The sequence below is a fragment of the Camelus bactrianus genome, chromosome 21 (assembly GCF_048773025.1).
Source record: "Camelus bactrianus isolate YW-2024 breed Bactrian camel chromosome 21, ASM4877302v1, whole genome shotgun sequence".
Classification (NCBI taxonomy): domain Eukaryota; kingdom Metazoa; phylum Chordata; class Mammalia; order Artiodactyla; family Camelidae; genus Camelus; species Camelus bactrianus.
This window is the reverse complement of record NC_133559.1, coordinates 1338822-1360022: the sequence shown is the minus strand read 5'-3', so window position 1 is coordinate 1360022 and position 21201 is coordinate 1338822. Positions and strand designations below refer to the sequence as shown.

At 54.0% G+C, this 21201-nt stretch overlaps 1 protein-coding gene across 7 annotated transcripts in view; it reads left to right on the top strand.

The window, feature by feature from the left end:
• The window catches only part of BANP (BTG3 associated nuclear protein), a 74939-nt gene that overhangs the window by 16767 nt on the left and 36971 nt on the right, over positions 1 to 21201 (top strand). For all 7 annotated transcript variants that reach the window (XM_074349275.1, XM_074349274.1, XM_074349273.1 and 4 more), the window contains exons 2-4: positions 5370 to 5506; positions 8840 to 8931; positions 9829 to 10028. In XM_074349275.1, coding sequence (XP_074205376.1) covers positions 5437 to 5506; positions 8840 to 8931; positions 9829 to 10028 — 362 coding nt within the window. In that variant the 5' untranslated portion in view covers positions 5370 to 5436. The remainder of the gene's footprint in view (positions 1 to 5369; positions 5507 to 8839; positions 8932 to 9828; positions 10029 to 21201) is intronic.

Sequence of the window (21201 nt, the reverse complement as noted above, 5' to 3'; positions counted from 1 at the left end):
CATCATGGACGGGCCTCAGGGCGTGTCCTGTGGGCCTGGCTGCACCCACCCCGCAGATAACAGGACCCGTTGTGTGTAAAGCAGGCCGATGGTGTTTTCCTTTGGTGTAGGAAGTCGGAGGCGGGCAGTCCGGGGACGTGCGGAGCCCCGTAGCCAGCCGTGAGGGCCCCGGGCTGCTTCCTTGTCCTAGCCCCTCTGTCCATCCTCCTCCCTGGAGGCCGGCACAGGAGGGCCAGGAAGAGCAAGTGCCCGGAGCCGCCCGTGTTGCGTCTGCGCTCACACCCCATTGGCTAGTGAGCCGGTCACATGGTGACAGCTGCAGGAGAGGCGGGCTGGTGGCCACGTGCCCTGGGCCTCAGGGCAGCAGGTACTGAGGTGGCCAGCCAGCAGTCTCTGGTGATTATGAATTCCGAAGCTTGGCAGAATTTTGTCTGTCTGTGCTTTTTTTCCTGGAAAAATAACTGTAATTTTAAAAAGAATTAGGTTCTGAAGGCAATGTGTGACCGTACGTCGCTTTAAATCCATCAGTTCGAAGACAGGTTGGGTGTGGTGTCATCTGACTGAGGACCACCACCTTCGCTATGCAGTTCAGTGTTTCCCTTAATAGTCTTTGCTTTGGTTTTTAATTTGGAGAAAAGACCAAGTTTTTGGCATAAGTGGCTTTGACTTTCATACTGACCATGGTTAATCTGCTTAGAGGTCATGCTCAGAGGATGCACGCTGAGTGTGGCCCCTTCTAGGCCGGGCGGGCCCTCCTCCCTCGGTTCACATGGGTCCCACCAGCCCCCGAGTCCTGGCGCCGTTGCGGAAGCTGACCCGGCCCCAGGGCTCGGAGCGGAGTCCTGTACCTGAGGGAGTTTGGGATTGACAATTTCCCCTCAGTTTATGCCTAAATATTTAGTTGTCTGACCGTTTTTAAATAGTGTGTTTTTTTTTTTTTTGAAGAGGTGATACACACGTGATAAAAAATACAAATACAATTTCCCTTCATCCTTATGTCCCAGGGATAGTCTGTACACATGTAGCATATTTCTTTAAAAAAAAAAAGTGCTCTGAACACGTCCTGCCCCATTTATGTCCACGTGGTGCTGCGTCTCAGGAACCGTCCTGCAGGGAGCTCGGCCCGCACTCTTTGGCCATTGTTGGTCTCCTGTCCTGCTGCACCAGACTTGGTTCTTTAAACATTTAGGTTGCATCCATTCTTTGCTGCTGACAGCAGTGCCGGTGGTTTTTAGATCTTTGCACAGACAGGTGACTCTGTGCTGGGAGGGCTCCTCGGGGGGCAGCAGCGGGTCCGTGCCTGTTGCCTGTTGCTCTTCTGAGTTAAGCTCCCGCCAGAAGTGCAGGGAGCTGCCCCGTCCTGACTCTCTTCCCGCCTGTCACGCAGAGCGTCTTGCTGAAATTTGCATTTAAAGAATTCCGTGACAGGTTGAGTCTCCTCATGTTTAAAAGCTTTCAAAGCTTTGTGACTTCTTCCCGCTATGAATTCATGCTCATTTCCTATGCTCGTTTTTTGGTTAGGTTTATTAGTCTTTTTTCTGTTCCTGTGAGAGAAGGAAATGAGCTCTTTGGTGAATGTGTAGCAAGTATTTTCCAGTTGGTTTGAATTTTGCATTAAGAACTCTTTTTATTTAGTGTAACACAGAGAGAATTGTAGTTTTGCTTATTTGTGGTGGTTGTTGCTGAAGTCCCCCTTGTTGTATGGTCACCCCCTTCTGATGCCCCCCCAACACCCACATGTAATTTATGTGTTGAGTAAATGGGTTCCCTTGTCTGTAGACTTTCCCCTAGTCTGGATTTTGATTTTTCTATGTGCATTTCAGGATGTCCCCCAACCCCTGTATTTCTTGAAAGTCAACAGTATTAGAATTCTGGGGACTTGATGGTCTGTGGTGTTTTTGTTTGCCGGTGTGTGTTGGGGTGGCACGCTGGCCTTGGGCAGTGTTAGATGGGACAGCACATTTGGTTCTGTTCTGGTTGGGGTGTTGAATGGCAGGACAAATGCTCGATTTTCTTTTTAATACCCCTTTTAAAAAATTAAAGACAGTTCCCTGGCACCCTCTAAAGGTGATTTTTTTGGAAAGCGTTGTGAACTCATGAGCTTGAAAATACTTGTTTCAGTCCATTGGCCTCGTTACCCTTGCTGGCGGTCACTGTGCTCATCTTTGGCCGGGAGGGCCGTCTTGGAGCTGGCCCCTGAGCCCTTGTGAGACAAGCCTGATGTCTTTGGTCGCTTCCTCCCACCTGGCGTGACAAGGTGTTCCAGGTTTCTCCTGCGTAGTCCTTGCCTCCGACCTGGAATCAGCCGTTTCTCCAGGAGGCCCCGATGGTGTTGCTGAGAGCCGGGCCCCAGCTCCACAGCCTGGGCAGTAAGGGTGTGGGGCCGCTGGGTTTGCACACCGGTTCCTCCCTCCAACTCAGACACACAGTGGAAATCCACGCCCAAAGACCTCTCCTGCCTGCGCTCGGGTCTGCCTGTCCTTGTCCCGCTTCTCAAGGACACAAGGAATGGCAGAGTCGTGACATCTTCAGAGGGCATTCCAACACCACCGCTCAGTGCGGTTACTGCAAACTGGTAATGTTTGTTTTGTGTGTGTTCTCCCAGTTTTTCTCCCCATTTTTAAGCAGGTAAATTGTGTCTCTGTGATCAGATCACGTAGCCATTGCAAACTGGACCTTCTCATTTGGTCTCAGTCCTGCACGTAAATACAGACTGCTCACCACTAACCAGTTAGTGTGTTGTTTCCTCCAGTGGTTCTGCTTTTCTGAGTCTTGTTTTCCAGCGGTTTCTTCAGGAAGCGTTTGTGGGAACACTGTTCTCTGAGGGCTGTGTGTTGGTACAAGTTGCTGCCTCTGTCCTTGAAGCTCACTTCGTCTGGACACTAAGGCTCACGCTTCTTTCCTTGAGTGTCTTGTGTGTGTTGATCCCTTTTCTGCTGTAGTTTGATAATCTATCCCCCCGCCCCCATTTTAAGTCACCTGGTACTTTTGTCTAGATGTCTAAAATTGTTTTTCTTTCTTCTTTAAATAGTATTTTTTATTAGACTGTGTCTTAGTATCGGTTGTTCTGCCACCCATCCCTCACCAGATTTGTGGTGTCTTTTTCATAAGCAGTTTCAAGGGTTTCTACACCCCCTCCCTGCCTTGGTTTCTGAAGCATTTTCTTGGATGTGACGTCATCCCCGCGTTTCACTGCGTGACTTTGGTTTCCTTTTGTCAGGCCCCCTGTTTACAGATGTTGGACCCTCTTTGCCTGTCAGTGTGCTCCTTTCTTGAAATCTTTTCTTTCATTTCTTTTTTATTCTTAATTGTTTCCTCCTTTCTTCACTTTGTTTTTCTTCAGGCATAATTGTGTTTCTTTGCTCTTGGATTCCTTCCAATTTAGCCTTCATTTCCAGAATTGTTTCTCCTTTGTTTCCAGTCTTTTCTGAGTTCTGTCCCCTCACTTCTGAGTGTCTTCAGTGCTGGCTCATGGTTAGTGGTGTTTTGTGTCATTTCCTTCATGTGTTTTAGTGTGTTCTGAGATAATAGGGTAGCAGCTTCATCTCTCGGAGGGACATGTCTCCCTAGCATGCTTTCCCCGACTGTAGTCATGCTGCTTTGCTTCTGTTTGCTTTTAAAATATATTATCTCTGCATGAGATTTGACCTCAGTATTTTATATCAATGCATTTTCTCTGGAATTCATTTTCCAGAACATTTGGAAGGGAAGCTTGATTTGGAATAGTTCTAATTTCCGTGTTCTTGAGCTCTATTTTCTGTTGTTTGGGGGAAGTTATAAAGAATGCGGCCACTGTTTTCTGCACTCTCCCGGCTGTTTGCCTTCCCTGCCACACTGTCTTCTAGGCTGGTCTCTTTTCAGTGTGTGTGGCCCCTGCAGGTGGCCCCGCGTCTGTCTGTCCTTGGGTGGCTACAGCCTCGTCCTCTTGTTGACCTGCGGCTTTTCCGCCTCGCTTCCTCCCAGAGCCCCTCATGGCTGGCAGTGTGCTGCCTGCGTGCTGGCGTGTCAGGTTCTTGCAGAGTCCTGACCGCGCCACCCGTTACCCGTCACCCGTCACCCCATTGTGCCGCCCTGGTTGCCCCGTGTGTTCCTGCAGGGACGTTTGGGAGGGTCACAGCCCTGCCACCACCATCCCTCCCTAGTGGGACTTTTTAAAGGGTTGGGCAGCAGGACCTCTGAGATCCCAGGTCCCGCACTCTCTGCCATCAGTGGCTGCTCTGGCAGGGGCGGGTGGGCTTTCTGCCTCCCTTGGGCTCGCGTGAGGTGTGCAGGTGGGAGTGACACGCCTCGGCCGTTTGGCGGGCGGCACCCGTGTCCGTGTCTGTGAGCGAGTGCCGCATGTGCACGAAGGGTTAAGACGGTAGCTTGGCCCCCCCTTCCTGCCGATGGTCGTCCCCCAGAAACTCCCCCCAGAAGCTTGGGAGCTGCTCCGTTTAAGCTGTAGAATTTACATCTGGACGAGGGACTTAAAGGATTTAAGAACATGTGTGGAACCCGCGGATTTAACTTTACGTCTGATGGAATTTATCTGTTTAAAGGAGCTGTCAGTAGACTCCTGTTTGAAACTAGATGATCTGAAAATCCTAATTCAGCTGCCCCTGCCCGGGGGGCGTGCCTTGAGACCACGGGAGTGGGCGCGGGGCTGCGCAGTAGGCTTGGTGCCTGGCAAGCACCCCAGGGAACCCGCAGTTGTAGGGGCGGGGGGAGACAGATAAGTCACGTCATAAATACTTAACCTGTCGGTAATTAAAATGCAGTGTGTAGGGTGCTGAAAGTATTACGGGGCAGCGATTGCTGGTTCCTCCAGGCACCCTGTTTTCAGGCGCTGTGTTTAGACTCCTGTGTTGATAGATCATATTTGGGGTGACGTGGCCTCGTTTCTGTTTTGGAAAAGACAGTCCCTTTTGGCCTAATCAGAGCGTTTCAGGAGTGGGAAGAAGGTGACAGACTCTGGTGCAGACGTGGGCCGTCTCGGGGGCAGCAGGGCTGGGGTCCGAGGGGAGGGCCGGGGTGCGGAGCTGAGCTGAGCTGGGGCCTGCGAGAGGTGTGTTTGCAGCGGCGTCCGGGGTGTGGTGTGTGCGGCAGGAGCTGAGAGCCCATGGGGGTGGGACGGGTTCCGTGGGCAGAAGGGGGACCATTGGGGATGGTTGGCTTGGGGGTTATGTGTTCAAGCTGCCTTAGGAGGGTGACGTTGGAGGGGTGCGGGGATGGGTTGGGAAGGTGGGGCTAGTCCGGGGGGGGGAGACTGAGGCCATTGGTCAGTTTTCACAGGATACCAACCTCTGGGTGGTCTGGGGCAAGGAGAGCCCTCCTCGGTGTGGTGGCGAGCCGCTGATGTCCCCGACTCTGTCTCTGCTTTTGCTTTTAAGTGACAGGAGCCCGGTCCCGCGTGAGTTTGATTCCTGTGCCTCGCCCGGCCTCGCGCCGCCGTTCTGGATGATGTCAGAACAGGACCTGGCGGACGTGGTGCAGATCGCCGTGGAGGAGCTGAGCCCCGATCACCCAGGTAGGCAGCTGTGGGCGCCAGGGAGCCAGCACTCTCCCTTTCCGGGACGGTCCAGAAGAGCGTCTGGAAGCTGTCTTTCCCTTCAGTAAAGCAAGAGAAAAAGCATCGTGTGTTCCATGTGAAAAATCCCAATCAGAGAGGGTGTGCTCACTGCCGGCCCCACGCCCAGCCTGGTGGTCGCCTCCCGCACCCTGTCTGCCCCTCCTTCCCGCGCGCCTTCCAGCCCCCGCTCCCTGCCCCTGCCCACCTGGGCCGCGATAGCACACGGGGGCCCCCCGCTGCCTTCTCCAGTGCCCCACTCCCGCCCGCTGCCAGCGCGTCGGGGAGCCTTGGGCTCTTCTGCGTGGGCTGCTCTGTGTCTGGACACCTGCGGGGTCTTCATTCCCAGGTGTTCCCTCGCCCCGCTTCCCTGCCGACACCAGTCACGTTGTTCACACTGTATTTCTTTCACGTACACCCTGCAGTGAAGACCCTTGCAGGTGTATCATGGGAAGTATTTGTCGGGTGATTTCCCAGAAGCAGGACGGCTGAGCATGTTGAGAGTTCTGATAAGACACTGACCGATGTCCCAGAAACGCTCTGTTTGTGTATTCTGTGAGGTGGCTTTTCCTACACTCTTGCTGAGGCTGGGAATTTTCCTTAATGACGTTAAGGCTCACATCTGCTTGGGAACCTCAGCTGAATATTCAAGATGACGCTTTGTGAGGGACCCATGAACTTCAGGAACGTCATCTATGAAACAACTTTGTCGACACTTTTATTTTATAAAAAGATTTCCTAATGAGAGTTCTCCTCCTCCTCCCCATAAAGCTTTACGTGTTTTGTATGTCTGTTAAGTTGGAAGTGACAGGTGACCACAACTAAGGCACAGAGCATTTTGGTTGCCTGGCTATTCTTTCTGGAATAGTAGAATTAAAATGCTGATTTTTTTTCCAACAAAGAAAAGAGAATTTTCAGAAATCTCATAAGAAAATACGTCTGTCTTGTGTGACGTGTTTGACGTGCTCACTGGAAGGCTTCACCGTGGAGTCCGCTGCTGTGTGCAGGGGGGGGCAGCGCCGTGGCCCCGGGACGGCCCAGCAGCCCCGGAGCTGCGGGCGCCTTTCCCAGCGCTGCTCTGCAGGCAGTTTTCCCCCTTATTTCGCTTTGATTTGTTTATGAGCAGCACTGTCACCTGATAACTGCAGGATCAAGAGCCTACCAGACCCTTGAGCAAAGTCAGGGCGTCCGGCTGTGGCTGTTCAGCACCCCGGGTTCTCTGTAAAAGTGAACTGGTCTGTTCAGAGCGGGGACTTGACGCCTTGACCTCAGTGAGCACCGCACCTCAGACGCCGGGGAGCCGGAAGCCCAAGGCCACAGCGCTGCCAGCGTGCGTCCCTGCTTTACAAACCTCTGTTCGTATTTTGGTGGGGGGTTGTCAGTTTCTTTAGAAGTCACATACTGTTGTAAGAGAAAAATGTTCCAGTTATATAAATCTTACGCATTTTTAGAACTATTAAAATTTTGACAGTTTTCTTCCCGAATAAACCCTCTTTCTGTAAGTTACAGTTCAAAGGAGGATTAGAGAAGACATTTCTGAACCTGGTTTGTTCCCCCTCTGGTCCGTGAACAGCTGGGAGCGACAGCGTACTGACGGATCCATGGAAACCCGCTGTGCGCCGGGCTCCCAAGGCCTTCGCAGTCGGAAGGCCTGTAGCCCCTGGCCCTGGTGACGGCCACACAGCAGCAGGCGCCGCCTGCCTTCCCCACGTCTGTGTCCAGAGTGGGTTTAAGATTGAGACTGTTTTTCCCTCGTCCCTGAAGTGTGAACTTTGTAAAATTTAAAGTCTAGTTAAGCAAGTAGAAGAAATAAAAATTTCCCATAATCCGAGCAACAGAACCACCTTTAAATTGTTGGCACGTACATCCTTCCATTTTTTTCTGATTTCCACCTAAAACCAGAATGCTTGGGTTCTTGCGACTTTGCTCGCACTCCCCCCGGGCTGCAGTCTCCCCGTCTGCACACATGTGCGATTGTAACTGTGATCGGGCCATCGTTTCTGATGATTGTGGTGGCTTTAAAATGAACATCTTTTGTTTGGTTTTAAAAGTCATGCACAAAAATTACAAAGAGCAGCGCAGCAAAGGACAAAGAAGAAAATAAGCCGGCAGCCCACAGGCCGTAGGAAGTTGCTGCTGGAACCCAGCTATGTGGCCCTGCCGTCGGCGCCGGGCACAGCCACGGCGGGTTCCGTTTCCTCAGCTGCTTCGCTGCCCTTTGCTCATCTCCTGGCAGTTCTTCACGCTGCCACAGCGTGGAGTCGTCTTCCCTGTTGTCACAGGAAGTATGCTGTGTGACCCTGGTCAAGTCACTTGACCTCTCTGGACTTGATTTCAGCTGATTTTAGGATTAGACTAATGGTTGTCTGAGTCTGTTTATCCTCCCTGTCCTGTTATAACGACCAGCTTCCAGTGGGAGTAAATGGTTTGACGAAGCTTTTGAGAACCTGTGTTTTGTTAACCATTTGTAGGCATGGGTTTTCCTTTTTTTGACTTGATTAAATGAGAATCTGTGCCCACACGTTGTATGGAAGTGGATACACGGTGCATGATGCAAGCCCTCTGGTAAGCGCAAGGCTTCTTTGTCATCATTGGCCCGTGGCTGGTTCGGATGCTAACTTACCTCCAGGAGGTCAGCTCACTGCGCTCGCCCAGGGCCCTGGAAAGGTTCTCATTAGAGTCGTGGGTCTGTTCCGTTTCTTTACTTTAGGGTTTTGAGACGAGTCATCTTGTACGTGCTGGGGTAGGCCTTGAATGCAGGCTGAGTGCTTACCCGGGGCGGGAGCCACGAAGACCCCTTGGAAGGTGCTCTGGGGAGGTGCTGACTCCAGCCACGCTGTGAGGAGGGATGGCTTTGTCACCTGGCATGTTCGGTTTGAGACTAGTGTGGTGACCAACTTGTAACAACATGGAATATGCAGAGAGTGGAATGAGGCGGCCAGTGACGAGACTTGTTCCAGAGTCGGGAGGAAATCACCACCATGGTGGGTCCTGTTGGAAAGGGCGGCTGACCGAGCCCTGAGGGAGCGGCCTGAGGCCTCGTGTTCGGGTCAGCTCTGTGGCACGTTGCAGAAATAGTTTATCCACTATTTCAGTTTTCTTGAGGTTAAGGAGAGACCCTATTTTCTGCCAAACTAAGAATTTTTAAGTCAAAACTGTAAAAAGTGAAGAACGAGGCAGGTTGCACCATTTCTCGTGTAACTGTCAGGTGTCGGAACCGTTTGCTCTCCTAATAGTAAACAGCTCTGTAAAACCTTGCATAACGAGTTTTCTGTCTCTGCCTTTGACTTCCAGTTGTGCTGGAGAATCATGTCGTGACAGACGACGATGAGCCAGCTTTGAAACGCCAGCGGCTAGAGATCAGCTGCCAGGACCCGTCCATAAAGGTATGGGTGTGGGGGTGTGTCCTTACCCGTGTCTCCTCGGGGCCTCCAGGGCCGCCGGGGCAGCGCAGCGCGTCGGGGCTCACAGCAGGAGGGCTGCTCTCCCAGCCCCGGCGCCAGACGTCTGAGACCAGGATGTCGCAGGGCCACTGCGTCCCCTCCAGGGGCCCTGCGGGAGGGTCCTTCCCGCCTCCTCCCGCTCCCGGGGGTCCAGGCGTCCTGGGCCTGTGGCTGCATCACTTAGGTCTCTGCCTTCGTCTGCATGTGGGCTCTCCTCTATGCCTGTGTCTCCTCTTCTGTCTCTTACGAGGACAGTCTCACTGGATTTAGGGCCGCCCTAACCTAGAATGTGCTCCCTCTGTGTTCCCGTAGACTCACAGCCAAGCTGGCAGCAGTGGGAGGCGCATCGGGTGTGTGACCTGGTCCTTGGGTTTGCAGCCACGCGTGTCCCTGTGATGGGCGGGGGCTGGCGAGGCTGCTCTCTCCATGGCCACTAGGTGGCAGGCGTGCTGTTCCCACACGCAGGACCCTCGCCAACACATGCGGGCAGGTTTCCGGGCCCTTTTGGGTGTTAGGTGGAATCTGTTTTCGTAGTTAGGAAGCCTTGACCAGGTGTATGTGTAAGTTTACTGATTAATAGAATCATATCCTGAAGACCACCTAAGTTTTGTGTCCGTGGACTTCAGTGTGACTTAGAACCGCAGCCACACGGAGAAGAAGCACGAGTGAGCAGTCACGTTTTACATGCGGAGGCTGAGCTCGTTCCCTGGCGCGTTCCTGGCTTGCACCTGAGGGGCCGCCGTGCAGGGCTGTGCAGCTGGGACAGGAGCGGCTGCTGCTTGGAACTGTCTCCTAATGGTCACGACTCCTTTCTGAAGCTTTTCTTCTCTTCACTGCCAGTCATTCCTGTACTCCATCAACCAGACTATCTGCTTGCGACTGGACAACATCGAGGCCAAGCTGCACGCGCTCGAGGCCACTTGTAAGTCACTGGAGGAGAAGCTGGACCTGGTCACCAACAAGCAGCACAGCCCCATCCAGGTGCCCATGGTGGCGGGCTCGCCACTCGGCGCCACCCAGACGTGCAACAAAGTGCGATGGTAAGAGCGGGCACTGGGCTCGCTGTGCCGCACTTTCAGGGAAGTCTGCTGGGTGGCTTGGGGTCCTCGCGTTTTCTTTGTGCGTCCTTCCTTTGGGACCAGCCCACCGGGGCTTTGAAGCCGTGCATGTCTCTTCTCTCCTTCTGTCCGTCTGGCTGGTCTTGAGATACTTTTTCTTCATAGGTGGTGTTTACAAATCTCCTGAGCACGTCACACTTCCCACCCGTGTCCGCACTTTCTGTTGTGCTGTTCTCCCCGTGTGGAGCCGAGCCGGGGCGAGTTGTGCCGGAGCTCAGGTTCTGCTTGTGCTGAAGCTCCGTGGAGCGTGTGGTCCGATGGGGCTGGCTGATCTTCCACCTGAGTGCGTGTCCTCGTCCAGGGCGCGGTCAGGTGCCCTTCCCGGGACAGACCCCGTCGGTCCTGTTGGCCTTCCCATCCTTTCCCACACGGGCTACGAAGACGTGTTGTTTGTGGCGGTGGCAGCATTTGTCCTTGCACTTGATGGGAGCTTGGGGCGCTGTTACCGAGGGTCTTCTGTGGGGTCTCTGGGCTGCCTGCTGCCGCCTGGCCAGCGTCTGTGTGGGGCAAGGGCGGTGGGGCTCAGGAGTGGGAGCCAAGGGGCCGGGGGCCAGCAGCCAGCCTGCTCCCACGTCTGCCGAGTGCTCCAGGGACAGGGCAGCGTTAGGGCCTTGCGGACATGCCTCAGTGTCGCAGTGGCCGCCTGTCCTGGTCTGTCTGAGACAGCCGTGGGTGACGCCTCCTTTAACTCTCAGATATGCCCTGGTGTGTTTGAGACACCGCGTGGCCCCTGCTCTGTAGCTGGGAGGGGGACCCCAGGGCCTCTGTCCCCAGAGGGAAGGCCGGTGGTCCGTGGTGCTTCTCCCTGTGTTTAGTCCGTGTCCTGACAGGTCAGCCGTGTTTCTCCTGGTGAACATTTGTGGAGCCTGTCAGGAGGCTCAGGCCTAGCAGCACCAATGCCTTTTTTAAAGAATAAATTTTTTGTAATGCACTCTTGTCCTGAAATGTAATGTTTAGAGACTATACTTCATACATAAAAATTTAATGTAATGCCTTAACTGTAACGTAAGGAGAAATAAAAGGATAGAAATAAAATGCATGAAATAAAATAATATGCATTCTGACACGTAAGTGTTTGGGTGAACTACGTGGGGAGGCAGTGAATGGGCCAGACCTCCCGTGTCAGACCGGGAGGGCTGTCACCTGGGGACTCAGGTACCAGTTAGCGATAGAATATTACAAAAGGAGCAATTCTCAGTGACGTTTCCAATAAAGCAAAGTATAATTTTTTCTAGACTCAAACAGTTGAATTCCTGGAAAACGCATGTTATATTAAAACTTTCCAAAAGTATTTTGTGTGTCAGTGTGGACTGGGGTAAGATTCTGGGCTCAGAGAGTCAGAAGCATGTTTTTCACTCGCATGAATGTCTGTGACATTGGAAACCTGCGGGAAGATTTGCTGGTGGGGAGGCTGTCCTGTGCCTTGAAGGCTCTCAGCCACCTTGGCCTCTGCCTGTAAAACCGGTGGCTCGTAGGTGTAGCCAGGTGTGTCGCCGGGGCAGCGGCCTGCGAGCTGCTGTTCTGAGGTGAGACGAGAGTGGAGGACAGGCCTCCTGCCCTGAGCGAGGCGGCCCTCCTGCTGGTGTGGCCTCTGTCCGTCACCTGAGTTTGGAGGAGGTGATTTCAGGAGCTGGGGACAGGCTGACAAAGCCCCCCTGCTGGGGCCCCGCCGCCGGTGATCCGTGCCGCACCCGTCAGCTCAGGCGCGAGGACGCGTCTGCGGGGCTGGAGGTGCCACTGCGGCTGCGCCCGGGCCGCGGGGTCCTGGTGCCGGGCTCCCTGCGGGTCGGGTCCCAGGAGGAGGCCAGGCCTCCGCTCGCAGGCCGCCCTGTTTGACGCCGGCAGGTGAGGGGGCCAAGTTGCACAGTTGTGCTGAATCTCAGGTTTGTCTCCCCGTCTTTATAAAAGGACCAGAAGGGGCAGGTTTGCTGGGCCTGCGGCCCTGGCTCCTACAGGCCAGGCACGGACCCGCCCGTGGCCCACGCTGCGCCTTCTGGGGGCCACGTCCTGACTTGTGGGCCACGTCCCTTTGGGGTCACTTGTCTGGTGAGGGGGCTGCTCGCTTGGGTGAAGGCATTTCCAGCTGCAGGGCGCCCATCCCTCTCCAGTGACCGTGGGCTCACGGGGGACACGTGAGCAACTTCCCCGGTCAGGCCCCACCCCCGCCAGGGAGACGCTGTCTGCAAGGACAGACCAGCCTGCGTGGTGTCCTCCCCGTGCGCTGACAGGTGGTAAAATAGGAGTCGGGTGTGCCAACACGGACTCAGGCTGTAATCCGGTTCATCTAAGTCCGTTAGGTTTTCTGATTTTAAAGATCCACGTTGTGATGTAAAATCAGCCCCTTATAGAACACGCTTACTGTTTATCGGCACACCGATTACTAGCACTGCTAAGAAAACTGTTACTTACATGAGTTATCATGGGATTAATAGAAGGAAAGGGCGTTCCTCCCTTTTCTCATAGGTATGGTTTTAAACAGGCTGGGTATGAGTGATTTTTTAAAGATGCTAAATCTGGCATTTCTCTCCACACAACTTCTGAAAATGAGAATAAAAATTACCAACAATTGAAAGCTGTTAACAAGAAAATTTGGGGAGAAGTAAAGGATAAGAATTTAATCCTAGTATATCAGTGAAAAAATTGTGTATTTAAATCAGAAAACTACTACTTTGTAAACACTGAAGTAAATGAGAATTGTGTGTCTTGTGTGGGCAGTGAAACACAGAAAAGAAAGTCTCCAAAAACAATTAAAAATTGGTTAACATTCTGAGTAATAAGGTACTTCTACAAGTTCTTTGTTTTGGGCCTCAGATATTTAAAATAGAAACTAGAAGTGTGTAGATCCTAGATTACTTTACATCCAAATCCTATGCTTTAAACGTAGCTTACGATTCCTTGGCCCCGTTTGGTGTTCGCTGAGAGTTGAAAGTGTGAGTGTGTTCTCACGGTGTAGATGGGGGCGACCCTGAAGGGCTTTTCGGTTGTAAGGAAGACCCTTGATGGTGGATGAGAAGTCATCCGTGAAGCACCACTCGCCTTCCACTTGGAGAGGCCGCACCTGGCCCGGAGCCAGCTCTGCAGCTGTGGGACGCACAGCTGCACCCCTCTCGGCGCACCGGAATCCGCTCACCTGCTGGTTGTTCCTGATTAAAACTGGCCGGACTAGACTCTGCTCTCAGCTCTCAGTTAGTTACTTGTTCTCTTGAATCCCTGGAGCACAGAAGACAGTGGGCTGCTGCCAGCCTCAGCTGGCATTTTGGATCCAGATTTCCAGATTCTGCACCTGAATGAAATTCTTTAAATAAATTCAAGAAGAAAGAAGAGAAGGAAAGAAAACCTTTTTCTTTGGCGCCGTGTTTGCGAGGTTACCTGGATGGGCTTTCATCTGACAGTGGTGCTCTCCTTCGGGAGCAGGAAAGAGGACTTGACTTCTGCTAGCTGGGTGCTTTCTCCCTTGTGAGCGCACCGGCGCCGTGAATTTGGGTCTTGCTTCGCTGTGATTCCAAGTGTAGTGATGTGAGGTTTCAACTCCAGAGCTGTTTCACCTTGACACTGGAGGTGGTGGGTGCAGAAGCTTCCCTTGCCGAGCTGCGGACGCCTGGAGGGTGGCTCAGCCGTTAAGTGCTGGCTGCGAGCATTTCAGGAGTGGCCTGTGTTGTTTTGCGTGCACTGAAGGGATTGGGTGTGGAGTAAAGTAAAACCCCCTTTTCTGCACTTCTTTGAGGCCAGGTGCAGTCATTTGAGGAATGTGCAATAGGCAGGACAGAACTGAGCCCTGCGATGCCCGCCGGACAGCCGGCGGGAGGGCCCGTGTACAGGCGGAGATCGGGAGAGGTGCCCCCTGCCCGGCGGGCCCGCGTGGAGCCCGGCTGTTTGGTGTCACACGGTGACGCAGAGCCAGCTGTTCGGGGTTTGTTTTAATTAACTGAACGTAGCTGATGAACTCAAAGAATGCTTGTGTTTCTTAGTTTTAAAAGCAATCGATTTTTATTCTCTTTATTTTTCAGTGTACATATGCTTTATTTTTATTGAGGTGTAATTGACATGTAAGCGATTTTTATTTTTAAAAGCTTAAAAACTTCTTTTAAAGCTTTAATATGTTTCTGCAATTTTAAAACAATTGTAATGACTCAGAGGCTTCTTGATAATACTCAAAATGAGAAACAGAAGTGATTCAGGTTCTTTTGCAGTTTTTCTTGCAGAGAGATGTGTCATGTAAGATGTATGGGGGGGGAACATCTTCATCTTTGTTTTTCTCTAAACCAGTTACGCGCCCACAGAGAATTGAGCTATTTGATCAAGAAATTATTTAAATTCCCCATAATAGGCTGATTGCTGATCCTCAGTTTTATTTCCCAGAGGATCTTTTTTTTTAAAAAAAGGTTGATGGATGTTTGTGGAAAGGCTGGTCTGGTTTTTTGAGCCCTCCTGGCTCCTGGGTCGAGAGGCCTCCTCCGGGGCGTCTCTTCTCTGGCAGCGCCGAACCACGGTCTTGGCCGGGTACCCAGTGTTCAGTCCCCAGTCAGAAGTGCAGTGTTTCATGGGCTTCAGACGATGACAAACTCAAGATCGGGCTGTTTGAATTGTGAAGAGGTAGTTTGGTCTTAGCTGTGACGAACTGGTTTCCGACTTTCCTTACCAAATTCTGAGTTTTGGTGTTTGCATTTAGTTTTGTGTACACACGGTTTCCTTTCCTGACTGGTCTGTATGGGCTGGCACAGCTCTCCACTTCTGGTGACCTAGTGATGACACCCTGTGCATGTCAGGGCTGCTGACCAGAGAAGACATGCCGTTCGCGTGCATACACACAGCTTCGGGGACGGTACTTCTGATGGCTCAGAGACGCCGTCTGATAACCGAGGCGGATGTCGTCAGCTTTAATAGACCGTGCCCCTCCTGGTTTCAGGCCCGCTCGATCCTCAGGACTGGGATTGCGCTGGGTCTGAAGGTGACCTCGGAGAGGACGGCTGTGCTCACAGCACCGAGCCTCTGCTCCACGGCGTGGCGCCCCTCTCAGTGTGCCTTGTGGTTCCCACTGTGAAGCTCGTACACGAGTTTTCCGAGGCTCGTCTCCAGGCGTGGCACTCTCGGCGCTGCCGTGAGTGGCGGTGTGCTCTGAGTGCCGGTTTACGGCTGCCCGGTGGGGCGTGCAGAGAGGCAGTGGGTTTTCTCTGCCGACCTTTGTGCTGCCTTGTTTCTAAACCCACTTGTTTTAGGCCTTTTCTCTAGGGAGTTTTAAAAGCTCTGCTTCCTGTCGGATTTCTGCACCTTTGCTTACTCTGCTGCTCCGGGCAGGGCCGCCGCTTCAGCGTCCGCTTCAGAAAACACCTCTGCCTTGTCTCTCACCTGAGTGGCAGCATCGAGCCTCCCGCCGCTAGGTGTGAGGTGAGCTGGGCAGTCTTCACGGCTGCTGTTTGTCAGGAGAGGAGGCTCCCCTCGCCTCCTTGCCTTGTGAGAGCGTCCGTGCTGAGCAGGCGCGGAGCTTGTACGTGCTGTGACGTGTGTCCTTGGGATGATGGTTTGGCCCTCCTGTTGGTGCTGTTGCTGCGGTGAGTCACCCTGACTGATCCCGGGCAGGAAGGCGGCCTTGCGTCTCTGCTGCCGCAGCCTGGCTTGGTCACGGGGGGGTCCCCTTTTGTGTGTCTCTGCGCTGGTTTTGCGTGCACCTGGTCCAGGGTTCCACATCTCTGTTCACGGGCCGTGTGCGTCTGTAGCTCTCTTTTTTGACACGTCTGCTTTGTTGTTGGGGTGACAGCCTCAGAGTGAGCTGGGGGGCCGCCCTCTCCGTCCGTCTGCGAGCGTCTCTGTGGGGCCAGTTCCACCTCTCCCCTCCGCGCCTGGTGGGGCCGCCGACGAGGCCGGCTGGGCCTGGGCTTCCACCATGAACTCGGCCTCTGTCACGGATGCGGGGCTTTAGTAAATGGCGTTTTCAGGTCGGTGTTGTTGGATGTGCCCCCTCGGGAGAATCCTTGTCATCGAGTCTGGGGTTTTTCAGCATCGTGTCCCCTCTCAGGTGTCAGTGAGTCCACAGGATGCTCTGGCCGAGTCTCCTCTGGCCTGGGCGTTTTCCCAGACCCCCTTTTCTAGGTCTTTCTGAGGAGCGCGGCGTAGGTGTTTGCTGGGAGCCCCTGGCTGGGGTCAGCCCAGTGCGTCTCTCGTGGTGGGCGTGGGGGGCAGACCACGGGTGCAGCTGTCCTGGGGCTCGTGGACGTGCGGGCCAGGTGTGCTCGCGGGGCAGGGGAGCCCGCCGGCCGCAGTCCCTGGGGCTCCCGCCCCTTCGTCCCCACCTGTAGTCCAGGCCCCTACACGAGGTGGACTCGTGTCTGTGTTGGGCTTTGGGTTGAGCCCAGTGCTGTGTGTAGCTCACTGGCCGGGTCTGGTGATGGGGGCACTCCCCGGGGCCCCCCGGCCTGTGCCCCCTGGCCTGTGCCCCCCGGCCTGTCCCCTGCAGGGTTCGGTTTGGTTGGAGCACTTACGGCCTTTCTGGTCTGCACGGTCCTCGAGGTGCCACCTCTGCCTTCGCTGGGAGCGGCTGTCAGAGCGGAGGTGCGGCGCTGGGGTCTTGCGGCCCTGGGGTCCCTCTGTGCTGCAGCTGTGCGTCCGCCCCTTGTCCTGGGTCGCGTTCCGTCGCTCCTGGGAGGAGGGGGAGGAGGAACACTCTGCTCCTCTCTGGCTTCACCCTCAGAGTCCGTCCTGTACCCCACTGGCTTCGGCAGGGGGTTGGGTGGGGGTGATGGGGTCAGAGGGTGCGCCTTCCACACCCTGTCCGCTCCATGCAGCTAGTGTTTGAGGTCTGTCGCAGTGGGGCACCCCATTTTTCTGGTGCATTGGTTTTTGGGGGCAGTTGGGAGCTGATCTTACACTGTATTTTGCTTGTCTCGCTGGTTACTGGAAAGAAATTCTGATGCTAATTTAGTCTCATCCCTATGAGTGCTGTTTTGGATCCTGGTTTTTGTGACCTTTGGCTCTTTAACCTGCAAGCATTAGAAATAAACCCTTTAAAACAAGCGTTAGCAACTTTTCAGATGCTGGGCGTGTTGGTCGGGGCGCCTGAGCTGCTGCAGCGGAGGGGCCCCAAGGCCATAGTTTGCCTCTCGCTCGCGTTTGTGGTGTCCTGTGGCCTTTCTGGCCCCCACACGCTCTCCCCGTGTGGCCGTGAGGCCCTGAGCCTCCCGTCCGTGCTCTGCTACTCCCTGAGGCCCCCAGTGTCTGTGAACTCCGGCTACCTTTCCACGGAGGGGGACGGGGAAATACAGCCTGGCTGTGTGGTGGCTCCCAGAACAGGACCACCTATGGAAGGGGGCAGGGGGTCACGGTGGACCCCAGTCTGTCTCCTCTCAGGTGTGAGGACAGGTCACATGGTTTTATTGTTTCCCTGAGGATTGCTACCCCATATCCTGCGTACTTTTTTTTTCTCTTGTTGAAACCCCAAGACTGGTAAACAATTCTGTTTTTTAAAGCACATTACACTGAACACCGTTTCTTGTTTTATCATGACCCACGTTCTTGTGTGTCATGCGGGAGAGTAACTGTGAAAGCTGGTGGGAGGACATGTACCTTGGGAGCAAGTATCGGTGGCATTTTCTCATAAAAAGAAAACAGAATGACTTGAGATTCTTGCTAGCTTGTTTTTGTCAATAGAGGTTCTCATAAAAATTAGAAAATCAATATAGCATCAGATTTCCCAAACCAAACCAGGTGAGTAATCATTTTGAACTGCAGGCCGGTCTCAGGATACAATGTAGTGGGGCCCCCTGCAGGTGGACGGGAGGCAGCAGCTTTTTCGGGTGTTTCCCAGTGTTCTGCTGGGGCTCATGCCCCAGCACGGGAAGCACCGTTGGGCGACACTGTGTGAACAGACGTCACACCTGACGTGACTGCCTCACATGGGTGCTGGCAGAAATAATAAACAGTCCGTGACCGGGATAGAAAGAGAGTTTTATTTGAGCCAAACTGAGGACGACAGCCCGGGAGACACCTCTCAGGTCACTCCGAGGAGCTGCTTTGCAGAAGCTGGGTTTTCTGCATAGATTTATGTCTTGTCAGAACAAAGAACACCCAGCAAGTCAGGGATGCATCCCCTCAAGATTTCAGAAAAAGCAGAGAACGTTCACTGAGAGTCAGGGCGGCCCTGGCGCCGTGAAGGGCACCTCCTCGTGGGAGGAGCCCCGGCACTGGCGTCCTGGGAAGGGGTGTCGCGTCTTCATTTCCAACACGACCTCCTTTGCTCCTGGTCAGGGCGCCCTTTTCTTCAGTAATTAGAGCAGGTGCACAGTGCATGTTGGATCGGCCACAAACGGGCTGTTCTTATTGACACGGGGTGGTGGTTAACGCACGGGTCTCAGCGTATGAGCATCTTTTTGATCCCAGGAGTGGGGGGAGGACGTGCCATTGCCCAGTTCTGGGGGGCAGTTCAGTCCCCAGTCAGCACTGGAGGCAGGCTCTGGCGCTGGTTGGGGTTCAGACTGACCCCCTCACCGAGCTGCGCGGTGGGTTTGGAAATAGACCTGCAGAGATGCCGACTAGATTCCGCAAAGGTGCGGAGTCATCGGAGGAAGGGAGGGAGGACAGGAGGTGCTGAAGCGGTTGGCCTCCAAGAGCAGAGTGAGAGGCGTAACCCCGAGGAGACCTCACGCCTGAGCAGAGAGGAATTTTAAACGGATCACAGATTTCAGCGTACGATGTAAAACTATAAAACTTTCAGATGAAAACAGAGGGGAGAACCTTTGGGACCTGGAGCAAGGCAGAGACTTCCCAGACTTCCCAGCCGAAGCACCGTCCCCGCATGCATGCATGCTTGTACACGCGCACACACATGCACGCACACACGCAGGTAAATTGGACGGATCAGGATTGAAAACTGATGCCTGTGAAAGACCTGCCAGGAGGGAAAGACAAGAAGCAGACGAGACGGTGTCAGCAAGCCGCGCCTCTGCGGAGGACAGGGAGGTCGTCTCAAGTAAGGAACCCTTGAACCTCAACGGTGGAAAACCAGATGGTCCAGTTAGAAAGTCATAAAAAGCAGAGTGTTTGACCAGAGTGAGAATCCATGTGGAAGGCTGTCCAGCATTGCTGGCCTTCAGGACTAAAACCGTGATGAGATGGCACCCCGGCCCGTCAGAGGCTAAATGACAGTGACATCACAGATGCCACCTGGGCCGTGGCTGGTGGGCACGCCTGATGGGGCCGAGGCTCTGGAAATAGGTGGGAAGGATCTCATGAAGTCATAGTGTCCTCACCGCGTGGCCCTGCAAGCTCGTTCTGGGGCGTTTATCCCAGAGAAGTGGACGCTCATGTTCACACAAAACCTCCACGTGAGTGTCCATGGCAGCTTTGTTTACAAGAACCACACCCTGCAAACACCCGAGGCCCCTCCGGGGGTGAAAGGTTCAGCAGACTGGGGCGGCGCCCCGAAACAAATGCTCGGGCCACAGAAACAGCAAACCCGCGGCGCCGCCCCAGGGGTCTCCACAGGGGGCGTCTCCAAGGTCACGTGCTGCGTGCCTCCACCCCTGTGACGGCCTCCAGGTGTCAGAGTGGTGGGGGGACAGGTTAGTGGCTGCGGGGACGCGCAGGGTGGGTGTCCACAGGGGCCCAAGGCCGCTCCTCGGCGGCGGTGGGGCAGTGGCTCAGGTGCACACGCGCGGGGAACCCACACGCGCACACTTGTGGGAGCGTGCAGAGACTGCTGGCACAGGTGCACGCAGGAGGGGAGAGCGCACAGAAGCGCACGTGTGCGCTCACAGGGACGAGACCTGGACGAGGCTGGGCTCTCGGTGGCCGCGTTGTCCCCGGGTCACTTTCTTGCTCTTGCTATTGTGCTGCAGTTTACACGGGATTCCCCGTCGGGGACACAGGACTCTGTACATTCCCATGGGTCTGTAATTACTGCAAGATGTGTCTGTCAGGGTTCCGCCAGAGAAGCAGAACCAGTAAGGGATAGGTGTGTTTGTGAGAGACAGACAGACAGACAGACAGACATGGGGAGAGAGCCAGTAAGAGCCAGAAGGAGCTCACTGCAGGGAACCAGCTTACAGTTGTGGGGGCGGCCACACACGTTTGAAGTCTGTGGGGCAGGTGGGACTCCACGGCCAGAGCTGAGTGGTGTCCCCGAGACCAGGGACAGCCTTACCCACCTGAGCACGCCAGGCCCACCCAGGGTGATCTCTTTTTTGATTAATTTCTCAGCAGCCGGTTAGGACTTTAATCACATCTGCACAGTCCCTTCAGGGCAGCACCGGAGTCGTGTCTGATTGAGTGACGGGGGCCGTGGCTCAGCCTGGGCCACTCGACGTTGTGACAGTTGTTGCAAATTGACCCTTGGAGAGCCACGTGCTGCTTCTTAATGTTACGTGGGTGTTCTGTAATTTTTGAAAAATGAAATACTGTTTTGTACTCGTTGAGCTTGATGTAAATTGCGTTAGTGGAGAGGGTATAACTTCCCACAAGTTACAGTGTTGATTTTGGAAACAGACCAATTCGTTGCTCTCGCAGACGTTTCCGCTGTCACCTCAGGACCATCAGTCATTGAACAGCCCACGGGCAGGCCACTGGTGGTCAGCGCGCACAGGGCTCCTTGTGCTTCCCGGTCATTCATCCCCGTTTCATTTCCTTCACAGACCTTTATCCTGGCAGCCGGGCAGTTACACTCCTTTGCAGCACAAGTAGGGACAGACACTGAAGCTGGAACCTTGTTTCCTGTAACCGTGAGGCCGCCTGGAGGGCTCGGTGAACTTGCCTGGGTTGAGTTCTCATTACAGCTGTTGGTTCACAGTTGAACAAAACCACTGAAGTTACTGCTAGTTTTTACCTAGTTCTTAATAACGCAGCATTGTGAACGTTCCCTGGAGGTGGGGGGGGCTGCGGTTTTAGTTAATTCCTGGATCTGTGGAAGATGAGGGTCAGTCTGTCGCTTGAAATGACACAAGGTTCAACATGGGTTCTGTCTCTGTCTTTAGTTTTGATGGTTTTGAGTTCTGAAGCTCTTTGTCTGCATAGATATGTGGGCGAGGAAGGAGCTCTCAGTGCTTCACGGTGTGTGCCGAAACCCTGAGTGGTCTATCGCCAGAAGTTACTCTGGCGATCTGTGAGCTGA